This window comes from Dipteris shenzhenensis, chromosome 17, assembly GCF_047967505.1.
Source record: "Dipteris shenzhenensis isolate YYH24624 ecotype China chromosome 17, Dip_SZ_1.0, whole genome shotgun sequence".
In the NCBI taxonomy this organism is placed as follows: domain Eukaryota; kingdom Viridiplantae; phylum Streptophyta; class Polypodiopsida; order Gleicheniales; family Dipteridaceae; genus Dipteris; species Dipteris shenzhenensis.
In genome coordinates this window covers 42,655,666-42,679,140 of record NC_141612.1, presented here as the reverse complement: position 1 = coordinate 42,679,140, position 23,475 = coordinate 42,655,666, and the positions used below count along the sequence as shown (strand labels likewise).

Genomic DNA, 23,475 nt, shown 5'->3' with positions numbered 1-23,475 from the left:
AAACCAAACTCAGCTAACTAAGGTGGCATACTAACTAAGCCACTAACTAGAGTACATAAGGATAGCTGTCATCCAGCTATTATTCATGGGTGGTGTACCAACCGCATTTGCAGCTAACAAGTCGGTGACATAAATGCACAACGGTCACCTTGGCATATCACGAGTGGAGCTTGATATCTCAACACTTATTACACATCTCAAATAGTTTCTTTTGGTGGTTGTGCATATTACTTCGTGAAAAACGGGGTTTGTGGCAACATTGACCATCCAAAGCATATCTGATGGGCATGATAATTTTTACATGCATTAAAATAAACAAGATTGATGCCTACAAACAGTATCATGTCCATCGGGTATGTGCATGCTCAAATAACACACCTCAGATCGTGTTTTTTGGCAGCGAAAACTTAGTAAAAAATAGAGTTGGTAGTGAGTTTGACCATCCAAAGCATATCCAATGGGCACGATACTTGGCACAAGATTCAAAAAAGGTGAAATTGACATGAGTGCAAGGTATCATGTCCATCCGATATGTGTGCACTCGAATAACACACCTCAAATACTATTTTTTGACGATTGTGCATAATACTTGATGAAAAATTGGATTTGTGTTGGCTTTGACCATGCAAAGCATATCCGATGGGAATGATACTTTCCACACACTTCAACATAGGGTGGATTGACATGTGTGCAAAGTATTGTGCCTATCGGGTATGAGTGCATTTGAAAACACACCTCAAATATTATTCTTTTGCAATTGTGCATAACACTTGATGAAAAATGGGGTTTGTGGCATGTTTGACCATCCAAAGCATATCCGATGGACATGATATTTTTCATGCGCCTCTAATTATATTAAATTAATACATGTGCAAATCATCGTGCCCATCAGATATGAGAGCATTTGAATAATACACCTCAGATACTATTTTTTGGCAGTTGTGCATGACACTTGGTGAAAAACGGAGTTTGTGGCATGTTTGACCATCCAAAGCAAATCTAATGGGCACGATATTTTGAACGCGAATCAATATATATTGTATTGATGTGTGTGCGAAGTATCATTCCCATCAAGTATGAGTGCATTTGAATGACACATCTTAGATACATTTTATGGCGGTTGTAAATAACACGGTGAAAAACAGGATTTTTGGCGACTTCGATCATCTAGACCATATCTGTTGGGCATGATACTTTGCACACAGATCAACATAGGTTCTATTGACACACGTGCAAAGTATCATATCCATCAGGTGTGTGCACGTTTGAATAACACATCCAAAGCATGTTTTTGGGTGGTCGTGTACGACATTTAGTAAAAAATACGATTTGTGGCGAGTTTGACCATCCAAATCATATCTGATGACGATACTTGGCAAGACTCAACAAAGTTTAAATTGACATGATTGAAAGGTATTGTGCCCATCAGGTATGTGCACAATTAAATAACACACCTCAAATACTATTTTTTGGTGGTTGTGCATAATACTTGATGAAAAAGTGGGTTTGTGCTGACTTTGGCTATCCAAAGCATATCATATGGACACAATACTTTGAACACATCTCAACATAGGTTGTATTGACATGTGTGCAAAGTATTGTGCCCATCGGGTGTGAGGGCATTTGAATAACACACCTCAGATACTATTCTTTGGTGAGATAAATGGAGTTTTTGGCGTATTTTATGATCCAAAGCATATCTGATGGATATGATATTTTTCATGCATCTCTAATTAGGTTATATTAATAGATGTGCAAAGAATCATGCCCATCGGGTATGAGAGCATTCGAATAATACACCCCAGATACTATTTTTTGGTGCTTGTGCATAACACTTGGTGAAAAATGGAGTTTGTGACACGTTTGACCATCGAAAGCATGGGGATGATATTTTGCATGCACCTCAACATATATTATATTGATGTGTATGCAAAGTATAGCACCCATCGGATATGAGGGCATTCGAACGACACACCTCAAAATACTATTTTTTTACTGTTGTGCATAGTACTTGGATAAAAAATGGGATATGTGGCAACTTTGGCCATCTAGAGCATATCTAATGTGCACAATACTTTGTATACAGATCAAAATAGGTTGTATTGATTAATTTTCAAAGTATTTTGCCCATCCAGTATGTGCGCAATTGAATAACACACCTCAAAGCGTGCGTTTTTTACAGATGTGCATAACACTTGGTGAAAAATGAGGTTTGTGGTGAGTTTGACCATCTAAATCATATCTTATGGACAGGATACGTTGCACAATCCTCAACATCTATTATATTGCCTTGTATCAATAGTATCGTACTGATTGGATATGTGTGTGTTCGAATAACACACCTCAAATACTATTTTTTGATGGTTGTGCATAATACTTTACGGAAAAAGGGATTTGTGGCGACTTTGACTATTCAGAGCATATATGATGGGCATGATAATTTGCACACAACTCAAAATAGGTTGTATTGATGAACTTGCAAAGTATCATGGCCATTGGATATGTGTGCATTCGAACAACACACCTCAAAGCATGTTTTTTGGCGGTTGTGCATGACACTTAGTGAAAAATGGAGTTTGTGGCACGTTTGACCATCCAAAGCATATTTGATGGGCACGATGCTTTGCAAAGACCTAAAAGTAGGCTGGATTGACATGATTGCAAAGTATTATGTCCATCCAATATGTCCACGTTCGAATAACACACCTTAAACTCTATTTTTTTGTGATTGTGGATAACACTTGATGAAAAAGGTGATTTGTGACGACTTTGACCATCCAAAGCATATCCAATGGGCATAATACTTTGCACACAACTCAAAATATATTTTATTGATGCACATGAAAAGTATTGTACCCATAGGGTATGAGAGCATTTGAATAATACACCTGAAATACTATTCTTTGGTAGTTGTGCATAACACTTGGTAAAAAATGGGGTTTGTGATGCGTTTAACCATCCCATACATATCCGATGGCAAGATATTTTGCATGCACCTCAAAATAGGTTTTATTTTTACTTGTGCAAAGCATCATACCCTTTGGGTATGAGTGCATTTGAATAATACACCTCAGGTACTATTTCTTGGCGATTGTGCATAACACTTCGTGAAAAAAGGTGTTTGTGGTGCGTTTGACCATCCAAAGAATATTCAATGGACATGATATTTTGCACATGCCTCAACACAAGTTGTATTGATGTGTGTGCAAAGTATCATGACCATTGGGTATGAGTGCATTCAAATAACAGACCTTAGATACTACTTTTTTATGTTTGTGCATAACATGGTGAAAAATGGGGATTGTGGTGACTTTGACCATCTAGAGCATATTTGATGGGCATGATACTTTGCAGACAGCTCAAAATATATTATATTTATACATGTGCAAAGTATCATGCCCATTGAGTATCTGCATCTCAAATAACACACCTCAGAGCATGTTTTTTGGCGATTGTGCATAACACTTGGTGAAAAATGGGGTTTGTGGCAAGTTTAACCATCCAAAGCATATTCGATGGGTAGGATACTTTATACAAGCCCCATTTGTAATCATATTGAAGAAGAAGAACATGTTGCGGGTTTGTGTGGATTTCCGCAAGCTTAATTCCACAACTATGACCAATCCTTTTCCTCTCCTTTATATGGATTCCATGCTGGAAATTGTTGCTAGAAACGAGATGTACTCATTCCTTAATGGGTTCAATGGATACAATCAGGTCCAAATGGCCAAAGAATACCAGGAAAAGATGGCATACATTACCGAATGGGGGTCTTCGCTTCCAATGTCATGACATTTGGCCTCAAGAATGCACCAGTGGCATTCCAATGCCTGGTCCAAGAAGTGTTCATGACAACTATCTCAATTCCTTCATGAGAATATTCTTAGATTATTTTAGTGTCTTTAGAGAGTAGAGCCTGCATATCGGTCACCTCCGAATGTGCCTTACCAAATGACATGTTGTGCAACTATCCCTTAACTCAACAAAGTGTGCCTTCATGGTGGGGTCCATAGATGTTTTTATCAAAGCTATGCTTATATATTAATATAAAATCTTGGCGAAAGTTTATGGAGTCCAATTTTGTAGTTTCACAGTATTAATAGGATACATTACACTTTTATATATTTTCTTTTGAATTTTGAAGTTAAAAATGTAAATCTTGGTGAAACTTTAAATTTTTTGCATAGAAGTTTCAAATCTTGGTGAATCTTTCAAATGTTTATTTTTATTAAGGCATACAAACTTTCGACACCAATATAAAATTTTAGCTTCTTAACGAAACTAAGTCGAAAAAATAATCCATGGTGGGATCAATAGCGAGGGATTTCTTCACCACATCATCTCAAAAGATGACATGTCCTGGGATTCCAATAAGGTTGAGTGCATCTACAAGGCAAAACAACCTGCCACTAGCAAGCTGTTAGATTGCTTTCATGGCCAAGTGCGGTGGCATAGCTACACGCTCTAATACATTCCTCATGTGGCTACTCCTCTCAATGCGCTGCTCAATACCAAGCCCCTCATATGGATGCACGATTGTGACCAGGCTTTTTGATTCCTCAATTTGATGTTGGCCAAAGCCCTAGTCGTTCAACGTCCAATTGGAAGATTCCCTCCCATGTCTTCGCCGATGCCTCTGACATAGTAATTGGCACAAGGACAAAGAATTGATATTGTCCAATCTACTATGCAAAACCGGAGAAGAAATATTTAATGAAGAAGGAAGTGCTCAAAATGAACTACTCCATCAACAAGTTCTAGTACCACCTACTCAAAATCCCTTTTGTCTTTCATGTGGACCATTCGATGCTACTATTTTTTATTAGCAAGCCTAAGTTGGTAGGTAAGATTGCTTGTTGAATGTCGCTAGTGCAAGATGATATCCTTCTATTCATACTGACATGCTATGATGACATGTACCGGTTTGTAAACTGGTGTGCTAGGCCATCATTTATCCCGAGATAGGTGCAAGCACCTCATTCTACAAATGTAGCCTAGTATGCAACCAACCACCCTGCTGGTGACCAATTATCTTACACTACCACCGTGCTATCCTAAAATTGTTGCAAAGTGCTATACTAAAATAGTCCCCTTTAGGCTGGTTCTCTTTATCTATTGTCAAATTTCAGCCACCGAGCTGGTGACCACAAATCCTAAGCAAATAAATTGTATGAGAATTGTATGCCATTCATCTTGTAATACTAAGAAGCAAACCACCATGTTGGTGGCAATTAGTATCCTAGTGTGTTACCAATCTCTAAGCTACAACCAACCAGTGCTATACTAAAACGAATCACATTGCTGCAAATTGCTATCCTAAAACAAGTACATTGCCCAAGTAAACTTTGCAGACATTAATAATTCAATAGATTACATACATTACATCTCAAATATACCATTGCTTTAGGGGGTTGGTTTCACATTGCTTTGAGCAAGTTGCCTTTTTTAGCTCCCTGATTGCAGGCTCAACCCTGAGCCTTGCTCCTTTCCTAAAGAGGGTTGGTTCCTCCCTTCAGGGGCTAGTTCCACATTGCTTTGAGCAGGCCCCCTTGAGCACCCTGATTGTAGGCTCAGCCCTCCTTGCTCCTTTCTTAAAGGGGGCTGGTTCCTCCCTTCAGGGGGTGGTTGCATGCTGCTTTGAGAAGGTCTCCTTTTTTAGCTCCCAGGTTGCAAGCTTGGCCCTCATTGCTCCTTTCCTAAAGGAGGCTGGTTCCTCCCTTCAGGGGTCCTTCCCCTCCCTTCATGTTGCTTCCTCTTTCCTTGTTTTGAGCTCCCTAGTTGCAGGCTTGGCCCTTCTTGCTCTTCTCCTAAAGGAGGATGGTTCCTCCCTCTAGGCTTCTTTTCTTCGTAGTCAGGCTTGGGCCAAATGGCAAATTGAGCTGTAGCATCTACTTTCTTTGCTGGCAAATTCAAGATCTAGAGGCAATCAAGTAGTTTTGACATTCGAGCACCATCATACAAGAGTGTTCATGGACTCAGACATCACTTGCACATGCAACTTTGTGCCTCTAAAAATAGAATCCATCATGTCCACCATACCCTCGCAATCATCTAGCACATCAGGGAGACTATCCTTAGTCTCTAAGTGCACGTGCTCCCTTGTTGCCCTCCTCATCCTGTGTAATGGTTTTGCATAAATACAAGATTAGTGTGATCTCAAACTCAAATACCATTTATCACAAACTCAAATACCATTCATTCACCTGTTTCACATCGTTGCAAACAATGCTCCCTCTCCATATCCCACTTCCCATCCTCTTCACAAATCTCCCCCTCCACCTCTAGGTGTTGTAGCCCACCTCTTACTCCCTTTCTTTCAAGGTATATGTTTCTTTTCTCTTTCTTTCTTTTTAAAGTTCATGGTTTCTAAGTTATTCATTTGCTATGTTTTCCTCTACTTTTCCTCATGTTATTCTCCACTTTCCCTCATCACAATGCCCTTTCTTTTTCCTCTAAAAAGAACCATAAGAAATAGCAAGAACAACCATACCTCTTGTTTTGGTTGTTTGCTTTTTTTTTTGCTCTAATTGCTTACTTGTAGTAGGGATTTCCCTTGTAAAGTTTCTCCATTCCCTTGCTTTGTTGCTCTCGCTAGTTTTTTCTTCACCCAGTGGTTTTAAAAAAAGAAGAGGTGTTTGCTTTCGTTTATGGGGTAATTTCTCGTTCTCAAGCTCCAAGTACGAAACTTCTACTTTTCTCTCTTTTAATTTATTTTTAAATTTCAATGTCCATTTTCTCGCACCTTAAGCTCTAGCAAATCTGATGGGCATAGGACCCTTATCTCCCTTCACTCTTGCTCCCTCTCTTTCTCTGTTTCTCTCTTTCTCTTCCTTTCCTTTTTCTCTTCTCTTTATCTTTCTCTCTTTTCTATCTTTTCTCTCTTTTCCTCTCTTTCTTGTCTCTTCCTCTCTTTTCTCTCTATTTTCTACTCCCTTTCTGTCTTTTCCTCTCTTTTCTCTATTCCTCTCTTTCCTCTTCCTCTCTTTTCTCCCTTCCTCTCTTTCCTCTTCCTCTCTTTTCGTCTCTTTTCTCTCTTTCTCCTACTCCTTTCCTCTTTCATCCTCTTTGGTAGTTCTTCTTTTCTCTCTAGTAGTTGCTCTTTCATCCTCTCTGGTAGTTCTTCTTCTCTTTTCTCTCCTCCTCTTTTCCTACTCTTTTCCCTCTTTACCCTACTCTTTTCTCTCTTTACCCTACTCTTTCCTCTCTTTACCCTACTCTTTCCTCTCTTTCTCCAACTCTTTTCTCTTTCTCTTCCACTCTTTTCTCTCTTTTCCTCTGTTTCTCTCTTCCTCTCTTTTCTCCCTTTCTCCTACTCTCTTTCCTTTCTTGCAGTTCTTCCTTTCTTTTCTCTCCTCCTCTTTCTCCTACTCTTTTCTGACTCAGTTTCTCTGTTTACCCTATGCTCTCTCTCTCTCTCTCTCTCTCTCTCTCTCTCTCTCTCTCTCTTTCTCTCTCTTTCTTCTACTCTTTTCCTCTCTTTTCTCTCTTTTCTCTCTTTTCCTCTCTTTCTCTCTTCCTCTCTTTTCCTCTTTTTCTCTCTTCTCCTTCCTCTTTCCTCTCTTTCCTCTTTTTCTCCCTTTTTCTCATTCGTCTCTTTCCTCTTTTTCTCCTACTCCCTTTCTCTCTTTTCCTCTCTTTTCCTCTCTTTTCTCTCTTCCTTTCTCTTCCTCTCTTCCTCTCTTTCTCCTACTCTTTCTCCTACACTCTTCTCTCTTTCTCCTACTCTCTTTCTCTCTTTCCTCTCTTTCTCTCTTCGTCACTTTCTCCTGCTCTCTTCCTCTCTTTTCCTCTCTTTCTCTCTTCCTCTCTTCCTCCTACTCTCTTTCCTCTCTTTTCTCTTTTTCTCCTACTCACTTAAATCTCTCTTTGCCCTAGTCTTTCCTTTTTTTGTCTTGCTCTTTTCTCTTTTTCTTCTACTCTTTTCTCTCTTTTCCTCTCTTTCTCTATTCCTCTCTTTTCCTCCCTCTCTCTCTTTATCATACTCTATTCCCTCTCTTGTTTTCCTACTCCCTTTCTCTCTTTTCTTCTCTTTTCTCTCTTCCTCTATTTCCTCTTCCTCTCTTTTCCTGTCTTTTGTTTCTCCTACTCCCTTCTTCTCTTTTTCCTCTCTTGTAGTTTTCCAATCTTTGTTCCCCTCCTCTTTCTCCTACTCTTTTCCTCCTCTTTTCTCTCTTTACCCTACTCCCTTTCTCTCTTTCTCCTACTCATCTCTCTTTTTCTTCTACTCTTTTCCTCTCTTTCTCTCTTCCTCTCTTTTCTCTCTTTCTCGTACTCTCTTCCTCTCTCTTCTCTCTTCCTCTCTTTCCTACTCTTTCTCCTACTCTTTTCCTCTCTTCCTCTCTTTTCTCTCTTTTCTTCTCTTCTTCTTTCTTCTAGTACTCTTTTCCACACTTTTTCCTCTCTCTTTCTCTCTTTTCCTATCTTTCTCTCTGCCTCTCTTTTCCTCTCTTCTTCTCTTTTCTCTCTTTCTCCTACTCTTTTCTCTCCTCCTACTCTTTTCCTCTCTTTTTCTCTTTTCTTTCTTTTCCTCTCTTCTTCTTTCTTCTAGTGTGTACACTTTTCCTCTCTTTTCCTCTCTGTTTCTCTCGTTCTCTCTTCCTCTATTTTCCTCTCTTCTTCTTTCTTCTTTCTTCTATCACCCTTTCCTCCATTTATGCACTCTTCTCGAATTTTTTGCATTTTTTTTTATTTTTGCATTTTCACATTCTTTCCGTATTTTTGCACTCTTTCCCGCATTTCTACATTCTTTTCTGCATTTTTGCATTCTTTTCGTATTTTTGCAATCTTTCCACATTTGCACATTCTTTTTTTCTTTTTTGCACTCTTTCCTACATTTTTCATACTCTTTCCTACATTTTTCATACTCTTTCCACATTTTTGCATTGTTTTTAGTATTCCCACACTTTTCGTGTTCGACACTCTCTTCCCACATTCGTTTTTGCCTTTCCACATTTCTGCACTCTTTTGCACATTTTTGCACTCCTTTCCATATTTCCGCATTCTTTCTCTCTTTTTTGCATTTGTTTTGCATTCCCACACTTTTTCCTACATTTCTACACTCTTTCTTCATTTCCATATTCTTTTTTGCATTTCCATATTGTTTTCCATACCTCCACATTTTTGCACTCTTTTTTGTATTTTTGCATTCTTTTCTACATTCTGGTATTCTTTTTGTCTCTTTCTCGTCTCCTCTCCATATTAACCATCGACCAAACAAAACTAACAACTCCTTTTGAAAAGACTCAACATGATCTACTCATGAAGACCCAAGATCATCTAAAACAACTGCGTGCTTACGAAAAGCCTACACAGTTTTAAACTCTATCCAAAGCTAAAAAGCCCAGTCATGATCATCAATGTGCATCTCCACAAGTCCTATTACTTCAATGGGTGGTTCATCCACTGTAAATGCTTTCTCTTTGGAATTCCCAAGCTGCTCATCCTTTTGATGCTTATAGCAAAATCGCTCAATGTGACCTTCCTTACCACAATAGTGACAAACCTTTTCTCCATACAATACCTTATTGGAGATGTGTTTCTTTTCCTTGAATGCATCTGCTATCTCACCACCATGCTGCAAGGACTCCTTCTACCTCTCTTCACTAAGTTGTAGAGCTACTCAATCTAAATAGTCTATGTATCATCCATGTGTAAAATTCTAACAATATCCTTATAACGTGGGGGTAAATTCTTTAGCAAAATGGCCTTCTTGTATTCATCTTCAATCTTGGTCCCGGGCTCGTTGAGCTGCTTCAAAAGTTCTTGCATTCAATTAACGAAAGTTCCCAGACTATCAGATACCTCCATCTTTAGATCACAGAGTTTGTGTTTCAGCATGGCTTTAGAGTGTTTCATTAGTACTCCGAACAATGTCTCCATAATGGTCCAATTCTCAACTATAGTTTTGCTTGTATCGGTATGATGAAAACAATTAGCTCGAGTCCTTGTCCCAATAATCCAATGGCCTTTTCATTCTTGTTTGCCCATGTGGGTACTCTACCTCATGAAGGAAGAATTGGCAGTCTAATACCAAGAATTGCACGCTGTGTGATGCAGAGCGTCGTGGAATCCATCATAAGGCCCACATCCAAGGAGAACGGAGGTATCGAGGTTGTCTAGGGGGGGGGGGATTGTGGGCACCTCTGTGTCTGACAACCAAACATCCGATTTGATGAGTATGGCAGAGTTGCTGCATCCATTTGAAACTCGAGAGTGCACACTTCAAGCCTCATTTCATGTCCATATGGTGGTGCATTTGGCCGCGCTCCAAGGAAAATTCCCTACAAGACATGCAAATAGGTGCCCACAACATTGGAAAAAAATGGGTATTTGAATTGATAGGAGGGAGCGTGATCCCTGATTAACATAAGCTTGTGGAAAGAATTGAGCGCGATGGCCGATTAAGCTAAGGCAGATTAATGGAAGTTTCAGGGTATGGCTACATCTCAAAGCTTCTGGACTTTCCCTCTCGCCCTTTATATTTGCGTCACCCCCCCTCAGCTTCATGTCGCTCTATGCTCGCTTCTCTCAGCCTTCTCTCGCACTATGCGTGACGGACGGCTCCAATTACCCTTGTAAGATATTTCACTCATAGCCGCAGCTTCACAGTCCTCATGGTTGCTCACAGCGGCAGCTTCACTGTCTTCACAACCTTTGATTGTAATCGCATTACAGACATAGAAAATTGGGATTCTATTCCACGCAAGTATTAGAGACTCGCCATCTCTGTGTCCCTCTCTCGCAGCAACCGTGCCTTTGAGGAAATCTCATTCGGGGAATTTTGTTTACAAAATTAGAATCAATTTGCAATTGATTCCAATTCGAAACGATAAGTGGTTTCGTAGCTGCGAATTTTTGAAGTTGAATGAGCCAATAATAGTGTGACAGTCTACTAAGAACACCCAAGATTTTCAAACCGTGCGACCTGACAAAGTAGTAACGTGGTCCAACTCGCAACTATCGATCATGCTGACACTGACAACTCGCTGTGCTCCCACCTCTAGAGTTCAACATAGAGCTTTGAGCTTCATCCTGATCGCATTGACAGTATAGAGATTTGAGCTTCATCCTGATCTCACTGACCTTGAGCATAACACTCGCGCTCTTGATTTCACCTTGATCCTAAAGCAAACTAATTCCATGGATTCGCAAGTTGCCAACACGGGGATAGCTATGGCCTCTTATCCCATCGGCTTGGTTTCCGAAGGCAATTTTCAATTGATGCGAACGAAGCTTTCTTTGACGGTGGAACCAGGCTCTGAGGACGTGGTTCTAAAGAACATGTGGATTTCTTTGGATCCCTACATGCGAAACTTGATGAAGGAGACCCCGAATGCACTGTATATGCCCAACTTCGAATTAGCTAAGGTATAATGCTATTACTCCCAATTTCCAAACCCCCGCACTCCCTTTTTCTGGGCTGTTTGCTTATACGGATGGTTCAGCCTATACAAGCGCCTGCAGTGTCCAAGGTGATTGCTTCCGATAATAGCAACTTCGCAGAAGGGGATACCGTATTCACCATCGCGGATGTGGCAGAGTATGCAGTCGTCCGCAAAGGAGGCTTCATCTTGAAGATAGAAAACGTGTCTCAGCTACCGCTATCTTACTACCTGGGAATTCTTGGTAAGAAATGGCATTTGTTTAAGCCTCAAGAATGTTGTCTTTAATTTAGGAATGTTTGCATGCAAAGCAGCAAAGTCGAATGGCAAATAATGCATCACAAGATGCGCAGGATTCTCAGGGCAAACTGCATGGGTGGGATTGAATGTGATCGGTGAAGCCAAAGCAGGAGACGAAGTTTACATCACAGCGGCTGCGGGTTCTGTTGGGCTTGTGGCTGGTCAGTTGGCAAAGGCGAAGGGATGCCGTGTAGTGGGCAGCACTGGAAGCGATGAGAAGGTATGTTCTTTGCTGGTTTTTTTCCCTCGCCTAATAAACTCCCACCCATGTCGATCAACGTTGGATCTTTCTCTATGGACGCTGCATTCGCCTCAGTTCTACCGGTCTTCATGTCCTCCATCTTTTTCCTGCAGTTGCGAGCAAAATGTCCAAATTTCCCGCAGTAGAAGCATTCCCTCTTGCTCATGTCGACTTGGGAAGAGCTGCGTGCATTCCAAGAGCTAGAATCTGCACTTCTCTTCTTGAATTGTTTCGAACTTGCATAGAGGGCTGTTAGTGCACCTACGTCTTGGCCTTTTGCTTTATGATTCTGTTTTCGACGAATCTCTTCTTGGAAGTATAATGCTTGCGAGTTCTTTAAATTTCATTTCTTCTGTAACTGCGCTCAACATCACGTTCAGGTGATCGTAAGATTCAGGCAATGAATTTAGGAACATTATGCACTCCTCGTCCTCAGCAATTGACGTTCCAATTGACGCCAGTTGTTCTGTGAAAGACTTGAACTTCAATATGTGTGTTGCAATGGAGTCGGATTCGTCCATCTTCAGGTTGAGGAGTTGGCGCCTCAAATAAGTCTTATTTGCCATTGATCTGGCTTCGTAAAGAGACGCAAGCTGATCCCATGCTTCCTTGGACGATTTGGCACCACTGACATGCAGGAGTTGTGCATTGGCCAATTGATAGAAGATCTCTTGCTTGGCCTTTGCATCCCGCTTTTCCCACGCTGAGAGATCGTCTGCCTCCTCTTTCTGCGGCTTTTCATCATCTCCAGTCACAGTGTTCCACAAACCTTTTGCTTGAAGCGTTGCAGTGATGCGCAGCTTCCACAAGTGGTAATTGGATCCATCAAATCGATCCACGATTTCGAATTCTTTCAGGGATTCTAAGGCACTCGATGAAGAGGCCATTCAATCGGGTGAGGTCTTCAACAATCTAACGCTTGGGTAGCCGTGGAAGCGTTCCTAACATTACATCCTCAGACTCTGCGTGCGATCATACCCCATCGTCAAACAGCATAATTCGATCTTGGTGGGCGTCAGGCTTAGGGGCAGAACCAACGCTCTGATACCATGTCTGAATTAGAAGTAGACTCTAAAGATCTAATAGAAGACAAAGCTCGAAACAAGGAGACGGAAGATTATGCAAATCGTGAGATGCTTTCATTCATGAATCGATCGTAGAAATAGAAGGCCAAGAGACCCGAGTGGTTACAACAGATTCATAAGGTCATTTCCACAAGTCAAGCTTTCGTAGCGGTTGGCATCTCTTTTTTAACATTGTTTCATCGTCTAACATATTCGCTACTAACATAGCTTAGGATTTATTTCGTGCTTGACTTATTAATTCCAACAGGAGCATACGTCTCTCTTGAGAGTGCCAAGAGGTGGAAGAAGAGAGCGTTATCAAAGCTTCATTTGGTGGGTTTTCCAGGTGAGATTACTCAAGGAGTATGGATTTGATGATGCATTTAATTATAAGAACGAGAAAGATTGGGATGCAGCTCTCAAGAGGTAAAGAATTCCCGTTTTTAATTTGCATGAAGAAGAATTCTCCAAGTGTGATTGCATTCCAGGGTACTTCCACTCTCTTTGACAGATGCTTTCCGCATGGAATCGATGTTTACTTCGATCAAGTTGGTGGGAGCATGTTGGAGGCCGTCTTGAATCACATCAACATGAAAGGCCGAATTGTTCTGTGTGGGATGATCTCACAGTATAACGAGGTTTCTCTCGTATGCTTTTTTTTTTTTTGAAGCTCACATAGAAGGTTAATCTATAGTTTCATGCTATATATTAATATCCTACGCTCTCATCTTCCTCCCCCTCATCCTGCTGCTGCTGCTGCTGCTTCTGCTTCTGCTTCCTCGTCCTACTCCCTCTTCTTCTCCTTCTTCTTCTTCTTCTCCTCCTCCTCCCTCTCCTCCTCTTTTTCCTCCTCCTCGTACTTCCTCTCCTCCTCATGCCTCTTCTTGTGGTTCTCCTTCTGCATATCCTTCTTTTCTCGAGACAATTATGGATGTAATATTTTTGAGTTATCTACCCCGGATGCAATAAGCAGCAAGGAATCGAAATCTCTCTCTCTCTCTCTCTCTCTTTCTCTCTCTCTCCACACAAGCAGACAGACACACAATATAGCTTAGTAGAAAATTTCAACAGGAGCATACGTCTCTCTTGAGAGTGCCAAGAGGTGGAAGAAGAGAGCGTTATCAAAGCTTCATTTGGTGGGTTTTCCAGGTGAGATTACTCAACGATGAAAATTTCAAGTTCTCACCAAGATTGTTTTTTCTATCTAGGATTGGAGAGTTAGTCATGGCGTTCGCAACCTATTCAATGCTATTGGGAAATGTGTGAAAATGGAGGGATTTTTAGTGAACCAACATATGGACAAGTATCAGGATTTTGTAGACGACGTGTCAAGCTACATTATAGAAGGCAAGATGAAGTACGAAGAGCACATAATAGAAGGCATCGAGAACTACCCACGAGCATTTGTTGGTATATTCAAAGGTGAGAACATTGGAAAGAGCCTTGTACATGTGCAAGGATAGATGTATTGTGCAAGCTAGATCTATATTTGACATATTTACAAAGATTTAAAATACATATTAGTAGTAGCCCTTTTGATGTGAAGTTTTAAAATACATATTAATAGTAATTTGGGATGATGACATTAGAGGGTGAAACCTTCAATTTGACTTGTATTGAATTCTTTTGGAAATTTCAAGCTTTTCAAATCTTAAATACATGTACCCATCATCACGTCTAGGATCAAATGTCTTGAGGCTTGTTTGGATGGATTGCCATCGAAGGGTCATAAATTTGAAACTTACTAAGGGAGATACGAGTAACTTAATGGCTGCCTAGAGTTTTGAAGTAATGACAATGATTGAATGACAAACGTTACTACATTGTGGTAATGAATTTCAAGCTCAATTGAATAACAAGTGGTAATGAATTACGTTATGATAGTTGCTACACAAGGAATGTGTAGTCTACATTTAATTTGAAATAAAAAATGTGAACACTTCACATGTCATACACATAATGTTTAAAAACTCGAAAGCATGCAACAACATTAGCGTATGAAAACACTAAAGAGAATGATGGTAGGATAGGAGTACTAACATTAGAATGCCTACAACACTTGAGGATCTAGGGCACAACCAAAATGTTCGATTACAGTAAGCTCAATCTTGGCATCGTGTCACTTTGGAGAATAAGGAGCAGTGAAGTTCTATTCAAAGCACTTGGCATTGAATCTAAGGCACATCACAAGTTTATCCATCTAGGCAAGGAAGAGGATTCTTCTGCACTCTTTATATGCTCTATCCAATGAGCAAACCAAGCCAAGAGGAGTGGTGAACTCTCGTTAGAAGTTGCATTGTACTTAAGGTGTGTTGTGAGGGTTTTGAAATTCACATCTCTGTGTGTTTTATAGGTATCCTTATCAAGTTTTGTGTTGGTTGGCAAAGAAAATGAAGAAAATTCAAAGCCCTATCAGTGAAGTTCCTTACAAGGATTATGGTCATTTTGTAAGTCATCGATTGCACATTGGTTGATTACAATTTTCCTCTTAGAACCTTGAATCACTTGACTTTGATTTGTAGCTTGTGGCTTGGCATGGTTTACAGACTACTCATTATTTAATAGGAGATTAAAGGAGATTAATGATTATAAAGTAGTGCATGAGAGACTAGAACTTGGCAATATGTTTTGATGATTTTGCTCGTGGATCCATGAAGAGAGAACATTTTCACTCTAAAAGTGCACTCTAGTTAATGATGTCCAGGACAATTTTATACATATCATCTTAGATATTCCTTACTAGCATTCCCATAGTGGGGCAGATAGCGATGGTGGTTCAGTAGGGTAGGGGGGAGTTAAGGAGATGTTTAGGTTAAGGGTTTGGGGTTTGGTTAGGTTAGGGTTGGTTAGATAAGGGAAGGGGAAGAGGGTGGCGAGGGTGGGGGTGTGGGTGTGGGTGTTATAAAGTCTAACATGTATGGAAAAACATTTTGTACCCGAAGTTGGGGGGGGTTTGCTAAAAGAAAGAAGGGGATGAAAAGGTTTATGGGAAGAAAAAAAAATATTAGGATGAAAGAGGGGGGAGGGGCGGCAGATGCAAAATTAAAAATAGTTAAAAGTCAAGATAAAGGAGGGAGAGTGACAAAATATGAAGAGGAGAGAGGAGAAGAGTGGAGATGAGGAGAGAGGGCATAGCTAGAGAGCACATCACTTTAGACAATGCCAATCACGGAACATCAAAATACCGAATGGAGATGGTTCTTGTACTTCAAGACAAATGGGAGTATGGCGATGGGTCTACACCTAGACCATTGGACGATCCAGCCAGCAGTAGCTCTACTCCACCTATTGCCACAACCCTAGTAGCAGGATCTATAGTTGCACCAACAGTGACCGCACCTATAGCAGATCCTACCATTGCCCGATCACAGGGAAAATGGGACTAGAAAGAAATATGCATACCATTTGATCAATCAGAATGTGCAAGATGTCATGCTAGGACAGATCAACACAGTCAAGACATTAAAAGAAGCATGGGATATGTTTGTAGCTCTTTATGAGTCCAAGAACACTTCCATGATTCTCACATTGAGAAACCAAATCAACCAGAATTTCTGCAACAACAGTGAAACTGGTCATGCTTCCATACGCAGGATCAAATATTACAACAATCAACTCTTTGCAGCAGTAGGAGAGACCATGAATCCCACAGAAATGGTCCAAGCCATCCTGAATGGACTCAAGAGAGAGATACGAGAATCTAGTCCAGAGTATTGCCATCCAATGGCAAATTACGACACTTGGAATCCTACAATTAATTTTACTTGGTGAAGAACTTAGGATGCAAGACATTCATGCACGCAAAGTTCATTCTAATGATCAAGCATTCATAGCTTCATATAGAAGCAAAGGTAGAAATAGAGACAGAGGTATATCATTTCAGTGAAGTGGTCATCATCAACAACAAAATCAGCATTCACATCATCCTCAGGAGCATCAGCATCAGCATCAGCAAAGAGGAAATCATTCCAATTAAGGAAGATTCCAAGGACGAGGGAATGCATCCACCAATGTGTCAAACATTTTGATGCACTTACTGTCATAAGTTTGGACACTATGAAAGAGATTGCCACAAGAAGTAGTACGGCCAAGGAGGTCAATCAACACTAATTGAGGGAATTTTTTAGGAATAGGAAATCATCGTGGTGGACATTGAAGTCACAGTCATTATGCCAATGAACTTGAGAATACGCTTCTTGCAAGCGAGGATATGCAGAAGATTGAAACAGTGTATCTTGACATTGATTGCAATTTAAAAGAGGAATGTGATTATCAAGTCGATCAAGAAAATCGAGATCTTGGTACATCAACAGTGGCGCATCATCTCATATGATAACGCATCAGAAATGGTTCACAGAGATGAAACCATTGGAATCGAAGAAGAGAGTTATCTACACGAAAGATAATACATTGAATCCAGTTCAAGGGAAAGCCATTGTCCATATGAACAATTTCACGGGTACAAAAGGATTGGTGAAAGATGCACTCTATGTTCCAAAGCTTATTAAAAACCTCTTATCATTTGGGCAAATGATGGAACACAACTACTGAGAGTAATCTTTGATGGAGATGAATGCACAATTAGAGACCAATCTAGAGGGTATTAGCTAGTAGGAAAAGTAGTCAAGGAAGGATGCTTGTTCAGAATGCTAGCTTCAGTACCAGATTTGCATGCTATGTCAGCTCAACCACAACAAATTACACTTTCCACAAAATGGCACAAGAGATATGGACATGTCAATTTCAAAAGCTTGATAGAGCTCAGAAATCAAAATATGGCAATCGGAATTCCGAAGCTTGGGTTTCTTGGAAAAGTTTGTGAAGCATGCGGCTTTGGTAAACAAAAGAGAACCAACTTCAATAGAAGCACCTCGCGAGCTAGAGGTATTCTTGATTTCATTTATGGGGTTATGACTAGACCCGCAGCATCAATGGTTCACTTTACTAGACTTTCATCAATGACGACTACAACAGAAAGAGGTTGAGTTTAATACGTTCATGTGTATATATATAGGAAACGTATTAAATTCAACCTCTTTCTAACTACTCAAAGAACGTAGACCTTCAAAGCGCAACAATGAAATAAGTGATAAAGCCCGTGCTGATGAGGAGAAAGCACAGACTAATTTACCACTTGTCCACTGTATTTCATTCATTTTTCTATAAACTAAGCACACTTTCATTATAACACCTTTTCTAATTTCTTCTTTCTTATAAAGTTAATTTGTTCAATCAACTTCCGCCCAAACCGACTCGGGGTATGACACCTTATTCACTGGACAAAAGCCACGCATTGGGCATCTTCGCATAGCAAATGCCCACATACATGACAATCATCACAAGGAATTGGATGCAAAGTCACGTAAATGCATCATGGTTGGCTACAGTGAAGAAAGAAAAGCATACAAGTTGTTTGATCCATCAACTGCAAAGTCATTATCTCCAGAGATGTAATCTTTAATGAGGAATTAGAATGGAAAACCTCAAATACATAGGAGATAGAGACACTGATTACTCTATCACCTACAAAGAAAAGGTTAATGAAGAAGAGCAGAATTTGCCAGAAGCACCTCGAGAAGAGCTATGGCAACTAAGACGGTCTACTAGGAAAAGCAGACCACCAGCTAGATTGACATATGCTCAGAAAGGCAAAGCAATTGAGGTTGAAATGACCAATTATGCTCTTATGACTATCATCATGTCTACAAAAGTGCCAGTGTACTTCAAAGAAAGAGTTGACAAGCCAGAATGGCAAACTGCTATGAATGAAGAAATGGAATCTTTGTACAAAAACAATAATTGGGAATTATACGATCTTACACCAGGAAAGAAGGCCATAGCAAACAAATGGGTTTACAAAGTGAAGTATAATACAGATGGAAGCATTGAAAGATAAAAAGCCAGACTAGTTGTTGCAAAAGGATTTACATAGCAATATGGTCATGATTATGATTAGACTTATGCTCTAGTCGTAGCAAACATGGATTCCATATGGTTCTTGATATCACTAGCGATACTCAACAGATGGAATGTGTACCAACTTGATGTCAAGAATGCTTTTCTCAATGGTTACCTAGACGAGGAAGTCTACATGCAACAACCAGCAAGTTATGTTGAACCAGGAAAAGAGAATCAAGTTTGCCATCTCAAGAAAAGTCTATATGGCTTAAAGAAAGTACCCAGAAGTTGGTACAACAGAATTGACAAGTATTTTGCTAATCTAGGAGACATGAAATCCAATGAAAATCATACTTTCTACTACAATGTTCAAGGGGAGGACATTACTATTGCACTTTTGTACATAGATGATTTGATTGTGACCAGAAGCAAAGATAGATTCATTAAGAAGTTGAAACAAGACTTATCTACAGAGTGGCACTATTGTCTTGGAATTGAGTTCTAGAGTGATTCAGACAGCACCTTTATGAATCAACTAAAGTATGTTGACAATCTCCTGAAGAAGTTTCATGTGGCACATTGCAAGATTGTAGCCACTCCCATGGAACAGAGTTTGAAACTTACAAAAGATTTAGAAAAGCCGACAATCAATGATAGGTACTATCGGTATCTCATCGGATCTCTTATATATTTGACTATCACACGCAGGGATTTAAAAAGTACATTTTTTTTAAATAAAAATATGTACTTTTTGACTAAAGATCGCATCCTAATGCCCTAAATGCAAAAAAAATGCAGTTCTTTACATCGGAAGACCACCATACGGTATATGCTCTTACTGCACGGTACCATTACGCAAACACCGTGCGGTATCTAGCCATACCAAGCGGTATCAATTGCCTCGCACGGTCTATGGTCTATAATAGGGATAATTATTAGGGCACCAGTAAACACCACTGATAACCTTCCTGTATCATGCGGTACCTATCCAATTGGCACGTGTGACAGCCTAGATTGTCTGATTGGGAAGGATGTGAAATCCCGTACGTTGACATACTACATAGTACAGGAAGGGTACTGTGAAATGAAGTTGGACATGAAGTTGGGGGTAATAAACTTCACGCACCTCCTCGCTTCCTGCTGCTTTCAAATTGAGTGTGAGAGATATTCATCACTGGGAACGGGACATTAAAAAGAAGCTTTTATACCAAGAGACCACACCATACTATCCTCCCTTATATGAGAATGAAGATGGTAACATCCCAAGTGATGTTGTACTCAAGCATAGAGAGAAGGAAAGGATCAACGGACGCCATAATCTCAACAAGCCAGTCTGCGCCAAAGAGAAGAGTGATACATTGTTGAAAGAAGATCTTGTGGCGATGTGCAACAATTGTGGTGCTATGCAGAAAGCACGGTTGGTCTTCCACAAGATTACTGACCGCAACGCTTTTTCTTGGAATGCTATGATCGTGGCTCATGTCAAGGCAAAGAATGGCAAAGATGCCTTTGTCGTTTTTTTTCAAATACAATGGGAAGGTATGAAACCAAACACGATCACTTTTGTCAATGTTCTAAGTGGATGTGCCGTCCTCTCAATGCCATGGGAAAGGATAATTATTCATGCATGTAATGCATGTATTGTGGAGAGTGGTCTTGAAATAGATGTGATGGTGGGAACCACCCTTGTAAATATGTATTGTAAATGTGAGACTCTAGAAGATACACTCGCTATTTTTGATAGGATGCGTGAATGGAATGTAGTCATTGCAAGGTGGTCTAGTTTAGAAAGTGTGGGGAACATTGTAAAGTTTAGATTCTTCGATGCTAATGCAGAGCCAATGTAAGAGAAGCTTGTCACCAGGATACCATTACGGTTCCAATGCTCATTGCTTATGAGAATGTTTTTTTACTGCTCAATACCTTTGGGCTTTAGAACAACAAAAGTCTAAATTTGTACGATTGGAAATATTCTAGTCTTACAAATGTATATATATAACACTATTACCTTGCATGGCTATGGCCACCCTCCACCCTGATAACTATCTGGTCCATCTTGAGACCCCCCATTTGCCTCACATCTCAGTAACTTTGCTATTGAGCAGTTCCAAGTCATGAAATAGTGGTGCTTTGCAATAGGCTTTAGCCAATCTATTTATCCCATTATATCTCTGGAAGGCACTTGCCTAGATATCGTCTATATGAAAATAAATGTCAGACAAAGTATAGTTAGTTCATGCCATAAACATATCACTAGAGAGTTATGCCAAACATAAAACAAACTTCTTGTATGCTCTGATATTACTCCCACAATTACAAGGGAATGCTTTCATCATATTTGAACATTGGCCATGGTGGGGGAATTTGAGCAAACTTGAAGTGGGATCGTGTTAGAAGCATGCATATGCTGAAGTGTGTTTCTCGAAATTTTAACTTAAGTGACATTTAGAATGTAAAAATAGCCATTTAACTGAACAAACAACTAATCTCAAATCCACACAAAAAATACAGATAGGCTTCAGAGAGAAATAGTGAAATACTGACACCATATGTGGATGCCCTTATATTACTTGTGCAATTATAATACTTTCATTGTAAGTGAATGTGTTATGATCCCTTGTCGATGGAAGCTTGGTCAATTTGTACAAAGTTGGAGTTCAATTGTGTTTGCAGTGTGCATATGTAGAAGCGTGATTCTAGAGATTTGAAGTTAACACTTCGAAATAAAAAAAGTTATTTTATTGAACAGTAAAACTCAATTCCCAAAAAAGAAAGATAGGATAGTTGCTACACAATTTGCATAAAGTATCCTCCCTTCCAACGATACTCTTGAATATATCTCTATTCAAGAATTCTTGGATATGATTACTATAAACTCTTGAATATCTCTTTACTCAAGGATGCTTGGATATGATTACAATAGCAATCTCAAAGTTTGGATGGGATTGTTAACCTTGTTCATGCATCAATCTAAGGAGTAGCCCAAGGAATCATCAATCAATGTGTAGAAATAAGTGTTTTTTGAGGAGGTTTACCTCTGCTTGAATATTGAGGTTTAAACTTAGTCCAAGGTTGTGGTCAATGCTGTGGGTCTTCACATATACACATGTTTTTACGAGAAGAGGGTTATGCTGACCAGGATATTATTAGGGTTCCAATGCTCATGAAATGTTTAGGTGCTACTCAATACCTTCCAATGAGCAATAATATCTTGCATGGCTATGACCACCCTCCACGTGTGTGCATGTGTGCATGCATGCGAGTGTGCTTGCGCATGTGTGTGCATGTGTGGGGGCACACGTGTGTGCACACACACACACATTGCCTTATGGATTTTTATTTAGAGACACTAGGAACCATTTTTGAATAAATAAACACTATCCTTGGCAATAGTTAATATTTCAATTTTATAATGATTTGGGAAAATCAAAAGCATGGATGGTAGATGTGATTAGGAAGTTAATTCTATTTACAGTCTTCAAAGATACAGGCACTAGAATAAGGATCTAACCAAAGGGCCACTTGGAATGAATTGGGATTTAGATGTGGGAGATATTTTAATGTAAGAAGAGACTATATGAGTACAAGAGGCATTTTGGGAGTGAGGAAAGAGCAAGAGATTCTAAGTATCATGATCTAACGAGGACACTCTAGGTATCTTGCATGCTACCAAAGCAATGAACATGCGTGGGTCTTCATGAAGTCGATTTGGACTAGTATTTTATGTGGAGTGTGTGACTTGTTTCTTTACACATGCATAGTTTGAGTACTTCTATTTGCTTATATGAACATGGATTACATGCAAGATTAAAAACAAAGTTATGTGATTTCTCATGCACACTTCAAATTTTTTTGTTTCACTATATTATCTAAGCTCTTCATATTTTTTTGTTCACTATATTATCTAAGTTCTTCACACCTGAAAAAGGGTGTTACTCTATGAAACACTATATTAGGGAATTTGGGAATTTTCACATTGTTTGGGAATTCCCAATATGGTTAAGATTTGGCCACCTTAACCCATTACTTGAATGTGGAATCCATCCTAAACACTGTACTAAAGAATCCTCCCAAGTCCCACTTTCAAAGAAGGGTTAAAGTTTTGGTCACATGGTCAAATCTTAACCCCTTACTTGAAAATGGGGCTATCTATAGCATTGTTCATGCAGGGCTAAGTATCATGGTAGGACTTGCTTCTTTATGCATACACAGCGATCGTACTATTTATCTATTGGGCGAGTCTGAAGTATTCTTGTAGAATGCATGTTTGCTAATGGAAATCATTCACATGAATTGATAACAAAAGGTAAAACAAAACAATATATCTACTATATTATACTTTGAATTTTTTTACTTTGCTTTCATTTATGCTCTTCAAATCTTTTATCTTCTTACACTTATATATTCTTGTTTTACATGATTTTGGGTGTATGAATGCTTGCTTTGCATAATTTTGCGTGTATTTCTAATTCTGTTATAGATCCTCATACCCTATATTTTTTCCTTCTAAAGATAGGTGCCATATGATTAACACTAGGAAAGATTTCTTCACAAGCATATATGTTTTTACATTATTTTTATTGCAAATATA

At 39.5% G+C, this 23,475-nt stretch overlaps 1 protein-coding gene across 7 annotated transcripts; it reads left to right on the top strand.

The window, feature by feature from the left end:
* The first annotated feature begins 10,901 nt into the window (after window positions 1–10,901).
* Window positions 10,902–14,599, top strand: LOC147892149 (NADPH-dependent oxidoreductase 2-alkenal reductase-like). 7 transcript variants are annotated; one of them, XM_087388213.1, is made up of 6 exons: window positions 10,902–11,206; window positions 11,464–11,625; window positions 11,735–11,901; window positions 13,255–13,412; window positions 13,459–13,624; window positions 14,195–14,599. In XM_087388213.1, exons 1-6 carry the CDS (start codon window positions 11,140–11,142, stop codon window positions 14,447–14,449), a joined length of 975 nt encoding a protein of 324 aa, XP_087244339.1. In that variant the 5' UTR covers window positions 10,902–11,139; the 3' UTR covers window positions 14,450–14,599. The 7 variants fall into 7 exon arrangements, 6 of the variants coding, with proteins under 6 accessions (XP_087244339.1, XP_087244333.1, XP_087244337.1 ...); XM_087388207.1 differs by having other exon boundaries at window positions 10,907–11,367; window positions 11,445–11,625; window positions 14,195–14,595; XM_087388211.1 differs by having other exon boundaries at window positions 10,910–11,367; window positions 11,445–11,625; window positions 13,255–13,332; window positions 13,475–13,624; window positions 14,195–14,594.
* The last annotated feature ends 8,876 nt before the right edge of the window (window positions 14,600–23,475 follow it).